The 12,142-nt window shown below is 44.1% G+C and overlaps 2 protein-coding genes across 2 annotated transcripts in view; both read left to right on the top strand.

The window, feature by feature from the left end:
- The window catches only part of LOC148111769 (uncharacterized), a 332,684-nt gene that overhangs the window by 149,672 nt on the left and 170,870 nt on the right, over nucleotides 1–12,142 (top strand). The window lies entirely within an intron of this gene.
- Nucleotides 1–12,142, top strand: part of GPSM1 (G protein signaling modulator 1) — a 120,682-nt gene that overhangs the window by 27,794 nt on the left and 80,746 nt on the right. The window contains 4 exon segments of the mRNA XM_060685037.2: nucleotides 438–561; nucleotides 2,220–2,335; nucleotides 4,046–4,201; nucleotides 11,378–11,486. Of these exon segments, the coding sequence (XP_060541020.2) occupies nucleotides 438–561; nucleotides 2,220–2,335; nucleotides 4,046–4,201; nucleotides 11,378–11,486 (505 nt within the window).

Genomic DNA, 12,142 nt, shown 5'->3' with positions numbered 1-12,142 from the left:
TCTATCTATCTATCGTGATGGTGGAGTGGTCAGAATGCAGTATTGCAGGCTAATTCTGCTGACCACCAGTAGTTCGATTCTGACCGGCTCAAGGTTGACTCAGCCTTCCACCCTTCCGAAGTCGGTAAAGTGAGGACCCAGATTGTTGGGGGCAGGAGGCTGACTCTGTAAATCGCTTAGGGCTGTATAAGCACTGTAAAGCGGTATATAAGTCTAAGTGCTATTGCTAAATGTGCCTCTGGAGAGCAGGATCTGAAATCAAACTCCAGACAAAAGCCTGAGTTTTTAACAGGAAAAGGGAGAAGTGATAAATGAAGAAATGGAAGAGTGGCAATCAATGATACTTTTCAAGAACGTGCGATTTTCCTATTTGAAATGGCTTTCTGGGGCTTTTCTCGAGCATTAAGGACTGGTTTTTTTTTCTGGCTTACCTGTAGGAAGAACCTTTCCCTCGTGAAGGAGTTAGCTGACAGAGCTGCGCAGGGCCGGGCTTACGGAAACCTTGGCAATGCCCACTACCTGTTGGGCAACTTCAGCAAAGCGATCGTCTTCCATAAGCAGGTGAAACACGAGGTCAAGGTGGGATGTCTCCTTTCTGAGGAATTGTAGAGATCTACTGCATTTGGGGGGAGGGAAATGGAAATCAGGGCCCTGCAGACCCTTATGAAGATACGTTGGGGGCCACACTTAAAAGATTTATTACAGCAATGTTGTCAAGTTCGAAGCATGCTTGCCAATGAACCAGAGGGGAAGGAAGAGGAATTGAAACGCAGGCTCCAGATATCGCCCGAGACAACCTGTGGGAACCAAGGACACTTCTGCAGGTGTTTGCCGAAGCTTAAAGATATTTTCCCATAACAATATACCGGCACTCAATTGGACAATGTGCACTAATCAAGAGAGGGGGATATCGGATCGTCTCGGCAGTGCTTGCTTGCTTGGGTTCATCAGTCAGAACCTTGATAAATATCTACAAACCTTACCAATAATTTAACTATTAACCATTAATTGGGTCCAATTCTACTGATGACTGCAGTGACTAACGATGGAAATTCCAGCCCCAATTCAGATCATAAGTCAAGAACTATGTGTAAATAAAACCGGGTGGGAATTTTGGGGGGGGCTGAATGTTGAACAAAGTGTTGTGGCTCTGTTACCTGGGCCTGTATCATCGGCAGGAGAGACTCCGAGAGTGAAGGGGAGGAGTTGGCAAGGCTTCCCTCTCCAGGACCCTCCTCTCTGGCAATGCCTTCGGTGTCCGCCGAAGGGCAAGAGATAGGGCCGGGGCCAAGCACGTCCACGCAGCCACAGATGGACAGTGATGAGGGTAATGAGTCTTGGCTGGATCCACACCAGCGTTGCAGAGATAAGCGCCCGCAACAGAGGAAAAGGCATGCCAGAGATTAGGCTGAGTCACTGGACCACACCCCACAGGATATAAAAGGGGGTGAGGTGGCCATTCAGATTCTGTGACGGACAAAACTAACTACTATCGAGTCACATTGCATCTTTGGAAACAACATTATTGGCCTTGGATTTATTTTACGAACTGGACAATTCTTGACTGTGGGTATTTTGTTTATTGAGTAAAAGTTCTTGGCAAGCAGCTACTGGGTTGCTGCCAAGCGTCTTATCGGAAGAATTGATTGTCTGCCAGTTTATTTAACCCCTGGCTGTCTGTGTGCGTGTGTGGGACAGGGACAGAACACAAAGTAATAAGCGTGCCAATGTGCTTTTTGGAACTCCTTGGTTGCCAAATGTACTGTCAGCATTCCAAGTAATGCGCCCATAAAAAGCAGAATTCTGAGGCAGGCAAATTCCTCAAAGAACAATTTATTGGATACATCCTATTGACACAACTGGTGAAAGCCAACTCTAAAAGTTCCCGCTGCTTTCACCTAATTAAAAAGTAAACGTTTCCCCTTTCCCCCCAAGTCACTGGACATGCTGTCCAATCCAGATGCTGGCCGGTTGCTTAGTTACTTTGCTCCTCCTCTGGCCAGCCACCTGTGAGAATGTCCTTGGTTCCCACAGGAAAACTTTATTGTTTTGGCTACAAAACCCCATCTAACTATTTCCCTCCTCCCACTGTTGTGTGGAAACCCTGAAGCCAGGTTCACTTCAGGATTGACATGTATGTCAGCGGGGAAGACTAGAATGATGATGACCTAATAGAGGTGATACCCCTTCAGTGACACCCATGACTTTATCCATTTCAGCGGCTGAACATCGCTAAGGAATTTGGAGACAGAGCCGCCGAGAGGAGAGCGTACAGCAATTTGGCCAATGCTCATATCTTCCTGGGAAGCTTCGATATTGCCGCAGAGTATTACAAGTAAGCAGTGGGGAAGCCAGTACCCTCCAGATCTGATCTGTTTGGATTCCTGGCAGTAGATCAGCAAAGGGGTCCTTCCTGTGTCCCCTGAATGGAATGGAATAGAATAGAATATGGAATAGGAATAGGAATAGGAATAAGAATAGAATTGTTTTAGAATTAATAGAATCGAATAGAACACAGAACAGGTTACAGAATAAAATAGATTACAAGAAGAATAGACTAGACTAGACTAGACTAGACTAGACTAGACTAGACTAGACTAGACTAGACTAGACTAGACTAGACTAAAATAAAATAGAACAGGTTACAGAACAGAACAGAACAGAGCAGAATAGAATAGAACACAGAACACAGTACAGGTTACAGAATAAAATAGATTACAAGAAGAATAGAATAGAGTAGAGTAGAGTAGAGTAGAGTAGAGTAGAGTAGAGTAGAGTAGAGTAGAATAGAATAGAATAGAATAGAATAGAATAGAATAGAATAGAAAACAGAACAGGTTACAAAACAGAACAGAACACAGAACACAGAACAGGTTACAGAATAAAATAGATTACAAGGAGAATAGAATAGAATAGAATAGAATAGAATAGAATAGAATAGAATAGAATAGAATAGAATAGAATAGAATAGAATAGGGAAAAGAACAGAACACAGAACAGGTTATGGAATAAAATAAATTACCAGAAGAATCAAATCGAATCGAATTGAATAGCAATAGCAATAGCAATAGCAAAAAATAGAAGCTTGATGGGACCTTGGAGGTCTTCTAGTCCAGCCCTCTGCTCAAGCAGGAGAACCTATACCATTTCAGACAAGTGACTGTCCAGTCTCTTCTTAAAAACCTCCAGTGATGAAACATAACTTTCTTAGCGACAGGAGGAGTGCAGAGAATTCATTTTTGTTGTCCAACCATTTTTCCTTGTAATGTGTACATATTCAAAAGGATATCTCAAAATATTAAACTATTTTATAACAGTATTAATGGGATCAAACTCATGTAAACGTTTTCAGACTGTAACAGCTTAGTACACTAAAGAAACATGTCTTGATTCTTAGGGCATCTCCAACAATATGATCATTTATTTGTTCCATTTCCACGTAAACATAATAGGATCCAGTGTAATCTGACCTGTTATAGTTATTTTGACCCAATAAGATCCATTGTGTTAAGGATATTGTTGTTGTGTTACCAACCAGCAGAGTGTAGAGCACAGAGAAACGTTGCTGAGAGCAATGAATAAGAGATGTGCAAACTGGTTTATCAAAAGCTTACTTTATAGTGAAAAAACAATCTCATAGTCTTTAAATCAATCCAAGTCTTTGCCAGTTAAATCAGTCCAGTGATACAGAAATCTTCTTACCACACAAACAGTAGTTGGTTAGAATAACAAACTCACTCTGGTTCACAAACCATGATGGTAGCAGATCCATCCAACCGATGATAGCACAATGGTAGCAACTTCACACACTATGGTAGCTTATCATCAACTGAATACGTAACCCTAACCCTAACCATTTCCTAACACCTTGATTTGTAGGTCTTCATAACCTGGGGGTCTCCAGACGTACAAGAATTCTTTCAACCTTTCAACAAATCTGGAGTACCCCAGTTTGGGGAAGGTGATCTATCAATACGGGCAGAACATGAGGTGACTTCAGTGTTTAGTTGAAGAATTGTTCCATCTCCCCTCTCTCCTAATTTAGGAAAACCCTCCACCTCTCCAGGCAGCTGAAGGACCAAACCGTGGAAGCCCAGACATGCTACAGTCTTGGAAACACGTACACCCTTCTCGAAGACTACGAGAAGGCTGTGGAATACCACCTGAAGCACCTGGCCATTGCCCAGGAGCTTGGAGACAGGTGAAGAAATATCTATTTTCTGCACTTTTTTGGGGGGAGGGATCTGGTGTTGATCTTGAGGTCTTTTGTTAAAATGACAAACATGAAGTTTAGGAAGTTAGTTCAGTTTACGGTGAACCGGGAGGAACTGTCCTGATCATGCTGGTGAGAAACGAATGGAATGGACAGGTGATTTGGTAAGAGATGCTGACTCCTAAGGATAGTAGCTATGTTAGGCTTGGCTCGGCTTAAACTAGCTTGGCTTAAGTTAGCTTGGCTTGAATTAAGTTGGGTTAAGTTGGCTTCACTTCCGTTGAATTAAGTTGGATTGGGTGCAGTGGTGGGTTCCTCCCGGTTCGGTCCGGTTCGGCCGAGCCGGTAGCGGTGACGATATGACGTCACCGAACCGGTTCTCCCCCCCGCCCCCCACCCCCCCATGTTATTCTTACCTTTTATTTGGTCCCACCCCCAATCTATTGCTGCCTCCTGAGTCCCAGCTGATGACTAGAGGGAAAAAACTGTTTAAACTCTTGCCGCGGGGCTTCAAAGGGCTGTCCTACAGCTGATCAGTGTTAAAAGCAAACAAATGAGTCGGGTCGTAAGTGCGAGGACTGGTCGTAAGTGCGAGGACCTTCCAGAAATGACTCTGACCAGCTAGCCACGCCCACCTAGTCACATGACCTCCAAGACACACCCACAAAATAAGCCACGCCCACAGAACTGGTAGTAAAAAAATTTAGAACCCACCCCTGGTTGGGTGGTGAGGTTTTCGGACACTAAGCTCACCCACAGAGAGAATCAGAATCAAAAGAGAGCTGGAAGGGACCTTAGAGGTCCTCTAGTCCAGCCCACTGCTCAAGCAGGAGACCCTACCCCATTTAAGACAAGGGTCTGCCCAGTCTTTTGTTAAAAACCTCCAGTGATGAAGCACCCACAACGTCTGAAGACAAGCCATATCCACTGATTAATTGTCTTCACTTTTAGGAAGTTTCTCCTCAATTCCAGGTTGCTTCTCTCCTTGATAAGTTTCCATCCATTGTTTCTTGTCCTGCCTTCTGAAGCTTTGGAGAATAATTTGACCCTCTCTTCTTTGTGGCAGCCCCTCAAATACTGGAACGCTGCTATCATGGCTCCCCTACTCCTTCTTTTCTTTAGACTAGCCAAACTCAAATCCTGCAACCAACCGTTCTTCATATGTCTTATTCTCTGAGCCTTTTAATCATCTTAGTTGCTCTTCTCTGCACTTTTTCCAAAGTCTCAACATCTGTTTTGTAATGTGACCCAAACTGGATGCAGTATTCTAGGTGTGGCCTCACTAACACTTTATAAAATGGTATTAATACTTCACCTGATTTTGATTCTATGCCTTGGTTTCTACAACCAAGGATTGTATTAGCTTTTTGATTTGCTGTCATTCTTCTTTCTTCTTCCTGGAGCTGTCCCAGCCTCGGCAGCCGCAATAGCTGCTACCCCGCTGCAGGAAAAAGGGTTTTCCTGGATCAACCAGGGACTTTACGGTGTCCCTGGGATCGACAGGATGTGCCCTCCACTACCACAGTCAAAACTAGACTGTGGGGTCCAAAATGGACCGTCCAGCAGTGGGGCTATCGGCAGGGATCCTGGAGCCTCAGAATCTCCCATCCGTTTCGCCACGACGTCAGCTTCCAGTCTCCCAGTGACTGTTTTTGAGCCAGGTTTCAACTAATTGTATCAAGTATCTAGTCAAGTCTCTACTTAAGTCTGTCCAGCTTTGGATGGTCATTAAGTGAAACTGGGTGCTGCAAATCAAGATAAAATCTGATGCATCAGATGAAACTGGAACCCCTTCCCAAACCTATCCCTGAAATCAAGCACTTTTTTTTCTCAGCGTATCATACTACAAGTCTGTAGAGATTCTACGTCATTCCAGATCATGATTGTCCCAAAGGTTGTTGTGGCCCGCCAGTGGCCTGCGCGGATTGTGGTTGATCCCGACTATGAGGAGGCTGGTGTGGGGTCGCACCAGCAGCCTGCGCAGCCGGCGCTCGTGTCGGACAGCGAGGAGGTTGAAGAGGATGTGGTGCCAGAGGCAGAGACTCAGCCTGGGCCTTCAGAACCTACAGAGGCTCCTTCAAGTGGAGAGAGCGAAGTGGAGGAGCCTCTCCTCAATGCTCGAGCACGCAGGGCTGCCAAAAGGCAGGAGTGGCTACTCAGGAGGAGCAGGTCTCCTCGAGAGTAGGGCTTGAGCATAATTGGCCACTCCCTAAGCCTATTTAAGTCGCACGCCGTTAGTAATTTCTTGCTGGAAACATCGTGTAATTATTACAGAGCATTTTGGAGAGTGAGTGTCTTATCGTATTTTGTTTTCTGGGCTGGTTGCCAACCTTTGCCGGACTTTGTTTATTCTTGGTACGTTATAACTTTGATAAGGACCGTTGGTGTGTGTCACAATCCTTGGGAATCCGGAGCTGGGGCAGAACAAAGGTGCTTTTTCAGGAGACAACTGGACTTTCTTGTTTTTTCTTTTGAAGACGTTTCGCTTCTCATCCAAGGAGCTTCTTCAGCTTTGACAGGACAGTGGGGAATGGAAGGATTTATATTCCTTGCAGACAGCTGGTCATTTGCATCCTTTTAGAGGGTCTTTGAAGCACCTGGAGGTTTCTCTGTGTCCTCAGGATCACCTGAGTATTGCTCCTGGTTCCCATAGACTGCAATTTTTTTCGCTTTGGAACGCCATTCCTACTCCCACCCCATTCAAAGGGTGTTCATCCCACATTGTATAACGAAAAGTTCACTGCAAAGCTTAACCATCTCTGTTCTTTATTTTCTTGTTTTAACCACAAGATGGCATCACCATCTTTTCTTATCTTTTTTCCCTGGTAAATTTTCTAGATTTAAATTCAAGGGCCATGCCACCCAGAACAGAAATGTCATGGCAGAACATGACCTGTTGAATGTCTGGCTGTGTTTTCTGTGCATTTGCTGCATTTGCTTCCCCCAAAACCAGACACAACTAACTTCCTGAGGTTTTGTTTTGACTGTCAAACCAGGATGGCTTAGGGACGATGGGGGGTGTTTGTCCTGATATAAGTCACTTATTTATTATAAAACAGTGTTTCTCCACCTCAACAACTTAAGATGTGTGAACTTCAACTCCCAGAATTTATGCCGGATGGGCAGTAGTGGGTTGCTCCTGGTTCGCACCGGTTCGCAAGAACCAGTAGTAAAAATTTGTAGTAGTTCGGAGAACCGGTAATAACATTTGCTGGCCATGCCCCCGAACTGGTCCCCGGCCCGATCGCCGATCGCTTACCCTGCCCACCTCATCAGAGGCTTTTTTTTTTTAACTTTTAAAAGCATTTTTTCTACAATCTCTTCGGCCGAAAAAAATGCTTTTAAATGTAAAAAAAACAAAACTCTGACGATCGTGCGTCTCAGCTGGGATCGTCAGAGACTTCTGAAAGCATTTTTTCTGTAACCTCTTCGGCTGAAGAAGTTATAGAAAAAAAAATGCCTTTAAAAGCCTCTGGCAATCCCAGCTGAGTTGCCTGATTGTCAGAGGCTCCTGAAAGCATTTTTTTCTGCAACCTCTTAAGGTTGTAGAAAAAATGCTTTTAAAAGTTAAAAAAAAAAAAAGTTGGCCATGCCCACCCAGTCACATTACCCCCACCAAGCCACACCCACAGAACCGGTAGTAAAAAAATTTAGAACCCACCCCTGTGGATGGGGATTTCTGGGAACATCTCTAACAGTAATATTTGTCCCTGTGATTGTAAGAAGAGCCTTTCTAATGCAGGTCCCGTCTTAATTCATTCGGTCACTTCGCTCCTTTTAGCTTGGAAAAAAGATGGTTGAGACTTTGGGAAAAGTACAAAGAAAAGCAAATAAGATGATTAAAGGCCTGGGGAGAAAAACATATGAAGAAAGGTTTCAGGAACTGGGTGTAGCCAGACTAGAGAAAAGAAGGAGTAGGAGGAACATGAGAGTGGCATTCTAGTATTTGAGGGGCTGCCACAAAGAATAGGGGAGGGGGTCAAATTATTCTCTAAAGCACCGGAGGGCAGGACAAGAAACAATGGATGGAAACTAATCAAGGAGAGAAGCAATCTGGAATGAAGGAGAAACTTCCTAACTGTGAAGACAGTGGAACAGCTTGCCACGAGAAGTTGTGGATGCTCCATCACTAGAGGTTTTAAAGAAGAGACTGGACAGTCACTTGTCTGAAATAGTATAGGGCAATGATGGCTAACCTTTTTGCCATCGCGTGCCAGGAAGGGGGGGGCAGGGCGGGTCGCGTGCGCACGTGTCCATACCCATAATTCTATGTGACCCACCCACCCCGCTCCTGGCACGCAATGGCCCGTTAGGCCCGTTTTTCTTTCTCACCTGGCTCCAGGACCTCTCTAGGCGTCTGGGGAGGGCGAAAACAGCCTTCCCCACCCCTCCGGAGGCCAAAAATGGCTTGTTTGACAACTTCCAGTCCCATTGGAAGCTGAGCTCACATGCACACTGATGTGGTTACACGTGCCATAGGTTCGCCATCACGGGTATAGGGTCTCCTGCTTGAGCAGAGGGCCGGACTAGAAGACCTCCTAGGTCCCTTCCAGTTCTAATTTGATTGATTGAAGCTGGGCAAGAAGACTTCAGGCTCACCAGTTTGTCTGGCTCTCTCCTTTTGGGATTTGAAAGGAAGCCCAAGACGCATCAGCCAAATATGGTCATGTTTTAGAATAGCATTTCTCTAATTTAGCAACTTTAAACTGTACGCACCAACTTCCAGAATTCCTCATCCAGCATGCTACCATTTCACCATCAGGGAAACATCTCAAAGTCCTTTGTTCATAACCTTTATTGGCGATTAAGTATCTTTACTGACATTTTTTTGGCCGTCTTCAAGGTTTCTTGAAGCACATAACAACCTGAGAACACGCGAGGCTTCTCCAAGGTTGGAAATATTTGCAGGTATTATTCTGGCTGGGAATGTTAGGGTTTGTAGTCCCTCTGCCCTTGGAAACCCCCCCCCCAAGTGAAATAAGATGACTGGACCCTGGGGGAGGGATTTGGGGTGACTTTTTTTTTTTTTTTAAACTGGTGCAATTAATTTTCTTTATACAGAAGATCAGGTTTTGTTTGCTTGCCATGGATTTTTAAAAATAAGGTAATAGTTATAAATAAAAAGTTGCTAAGCTATGTCACATCATCAAAATTGTTAGATGCAGAGTACTTAAAGCTCACTGTTCAGATGAATGAATCTGTTAGTCTGTTTTTGTTTTTTATTTTTTTTCTCTCTTGCACATTTAAATCTCTCTCTTCTCCCTGGATCATGAAGAAATTTAAAAATGTGAATTATTTTTTTTTAAAATTTTTTATTGTATTTTTATTGTTAAAGAATAACAGAAAAAAAAACCAATACAAAAATCAATGGTAAAGAAAGAAAAATCCCCCCCCCCAACGTGCTATACAAATGGAAAGGAAGTTTTAGGGTTAGGGTTAGGGTTAGTCTTCAATTCTTCCAGAAATCTCTTTGATAAGGTACTGGCGCCGATTCATCCAATCTCCCAAGTGCAAAGTCCACAAATGATTGCCAAGTGTTCCAAAAAACATTCTCTTTGTATATACCACTTCTAATTTTAATATCACAAGTCAATTTATCATTTAATGCAAATTTCCATGTTTCATTATACCATTCTTCTAATTTTAAGTCAACATTTAATTTCCAATAATGTGAATTAAAAAAACAAAAACAAAAACCCTTAACAGGTCTGAATAATTTTGTTGCTTCATCTTGTTGCCAAGCTCAGCCTTTAGATCCTACTGAAGAGATGAGTCAATCAATTCAATAATAATAATAATAATAATAATAATAATAATAATAATAATAATAATAATAATAATAATTTTATTTCTATACCGCCCTTCTCCCGAAGAACTCAGGGCGGTGTACAGCCAATTTAAAAACACAAGACACAATTCCATGAGCTTTGTGCTACAACAGCTAGTGAATTTGAGCCTTTATCTGTCTACTCACCACTGCTGGAGGCCTCTGCGAGATAAAACATTCTAAAGTTTTCAGGGTGTTGGGGAATAGAATTTTTTTTTTTTAAAAAAAATAATCTTTACATTTCAGTTAAAAAGAAAAGACAACACAACCTAAAGTGACGCACAAAAAACAATACAACTTGTTTTTGGGGTGACTTTCAATGTGTAACCTTTTGAATCATATCTTCTCTAATTCAGTGGAGTTGTGGATTTTCTTTCTTGAGTTTTAAATGGAGGCAGGCCCCACTGGCTGACAGCTGACCATGCTATATTCTAGACTTAGCATGCCGGCTGGGGAATTCTGGGAGTTGAAGTTCAGCCTCAGTTGCCAAGTTGTCAAGGTTGAGAAACACTGCTTGCAACCTGATAAATGTTCATAGGTAGAGCTCTACAACCAGAATAATTGCAGGCTACTGTTTCATCAAGGTGAAATGCTCCCGGTTCGGACCGGATCGCCCGATCCGGTAGCGATGGAGGCGGGTGGTTTGGAGAACCGGTAGCAAAAATCCCTGTGCCCCCCCCCCATGCCCAGCTGAGCCGCGCGATCATTAGAGGCTGGTTTTTTTTTTTTACTTTTAAAAGCATTTTTTTCTACAACCTCTTTGGCTGAAAAAAATGCTTTTAAAAGAAAAAAAAAAGCCTCTGATGATCGCGCGGCTCAGCTGGGATCGTCAGAGGCTTCTCAAAGCATTTTTTTTCTGCAACCTCTTCAGCTGAAGAGGTTATAGGAAAAAAAAATGCTTTTAAAAGCCTCTGGCGATCCCAGCTGAGTTGCCTGATCGTCAGAGGCTTCTAAAAGGATTTTTTTTCTGCAACCTCTTAAGATTGTAGAAAAAATGCTTTTAAAAGTAAAAAAAAAAAAAGTTGGCCACGCCCACCCAGTCACATTACCCCTCCCCACCAAGCCACGCCCACAGAACCGGTAGTAACAAATTTTAGATTTCAGCCCTGCCTCAAGCCATAGTTCACCTCGGTTTATGGCTGGCTGAGCACACACAATTGGTTGACTCTCCATGAAATTCTAAACTCAAATCAAGCATGTCCTGCAAAGTATGAATTGGAGTCCCTCAGCCGTCCACGCAAATATTGACTTGAGCTTCTGTGATCAAGATTGACCTCTAGAAAATTGGCTTTTAAAGCACTTTGTGGTTTTCCTAACATTCATTCCTGATCTTGCAGAGTGGGAGAAGGAAGAGCGTGCTGGAGTTTGGAGAATGCTTATGTTTCACTTGGGAAGTATGAACAGGCATTACACTTCGCAGAAAAACATCTCGAAATCTCCCAAGAGGTACTCAATCTTAAAATCTCTCTCTCTGTGTGTGTGTGTGCCTCTCTCTCTCTCTGTGTCTCTCTCTCTTTCCTTCTCTCTCTTTCTCTTTGTCTCTCTCTGTCTCTCTCTCTCTGTTTCTCTCCCTCTCTGTGTCTCTCTGTCTCTCCTTCCCTCCCTTCCTCCCTCTCTCTCTGTCTCTCTCCCCCTCCCTCTCCCTCCCCCTCTCCCTCTCCCTCTCCCTCTCTCTCTGTCTCTCTCTCTCCCTCTCTCTCTCCCTCTCCCTCCCTCCCTCTCTCTTTGTCTCTCTGTCTCTCCCTCCCTCTCTCTCTGTCTCTCTCTGTCTCTCTCTCTGTGTTTCTCTCCCTCTCTGTGTCTCTCTGTCTCTCCTTCCCTCCCTTCCTCCCTCTCTCTCTGTCTCTCTCCCCCTCCCTCTCCCTCTCCCTCCCCCTCTCCCTCTCCCTCTCTCTCTGTCTCTCTCTCTCTCCCTCTCTCTCTCCCTCTCCCTCCCTCCCTCCCTCTCTCTTTGTCTCTCTGTCTCTCTGTCTCTCTCTGTCTCTCCCTCCCTCTCTCTCTGTCTCTCTCTGTCTCTCTCTCTGTGTCTCTCCGTCCCTCCCTCTGTCTCTGTCTCTCTCCCCCTCCCTCCCCCTCTCCCTCTCTCTCTGCCTCTCTCTCCC

The sequence above is a fragment of the Pantherophis guttatus genome, chromosome 16 (genome assembly GCF_059756535.1).
Source record: "Pantherophis guttatus breed Tessera chromosome 16, ASM5975653v1, whole genome shotgun sequence".
NCBI classification, from domain to species: domain Eukaryota; kingdom Metazoa; phylum Chordata; class Lepidosauria; order Squamata; family Colubridae; genus Pantherophis; species Pantherophis guttatus.
Note: the sequence above shows the minus strand (reverse complement) of the source record. Positions and strands in the feature narration are given on the sequence as shown.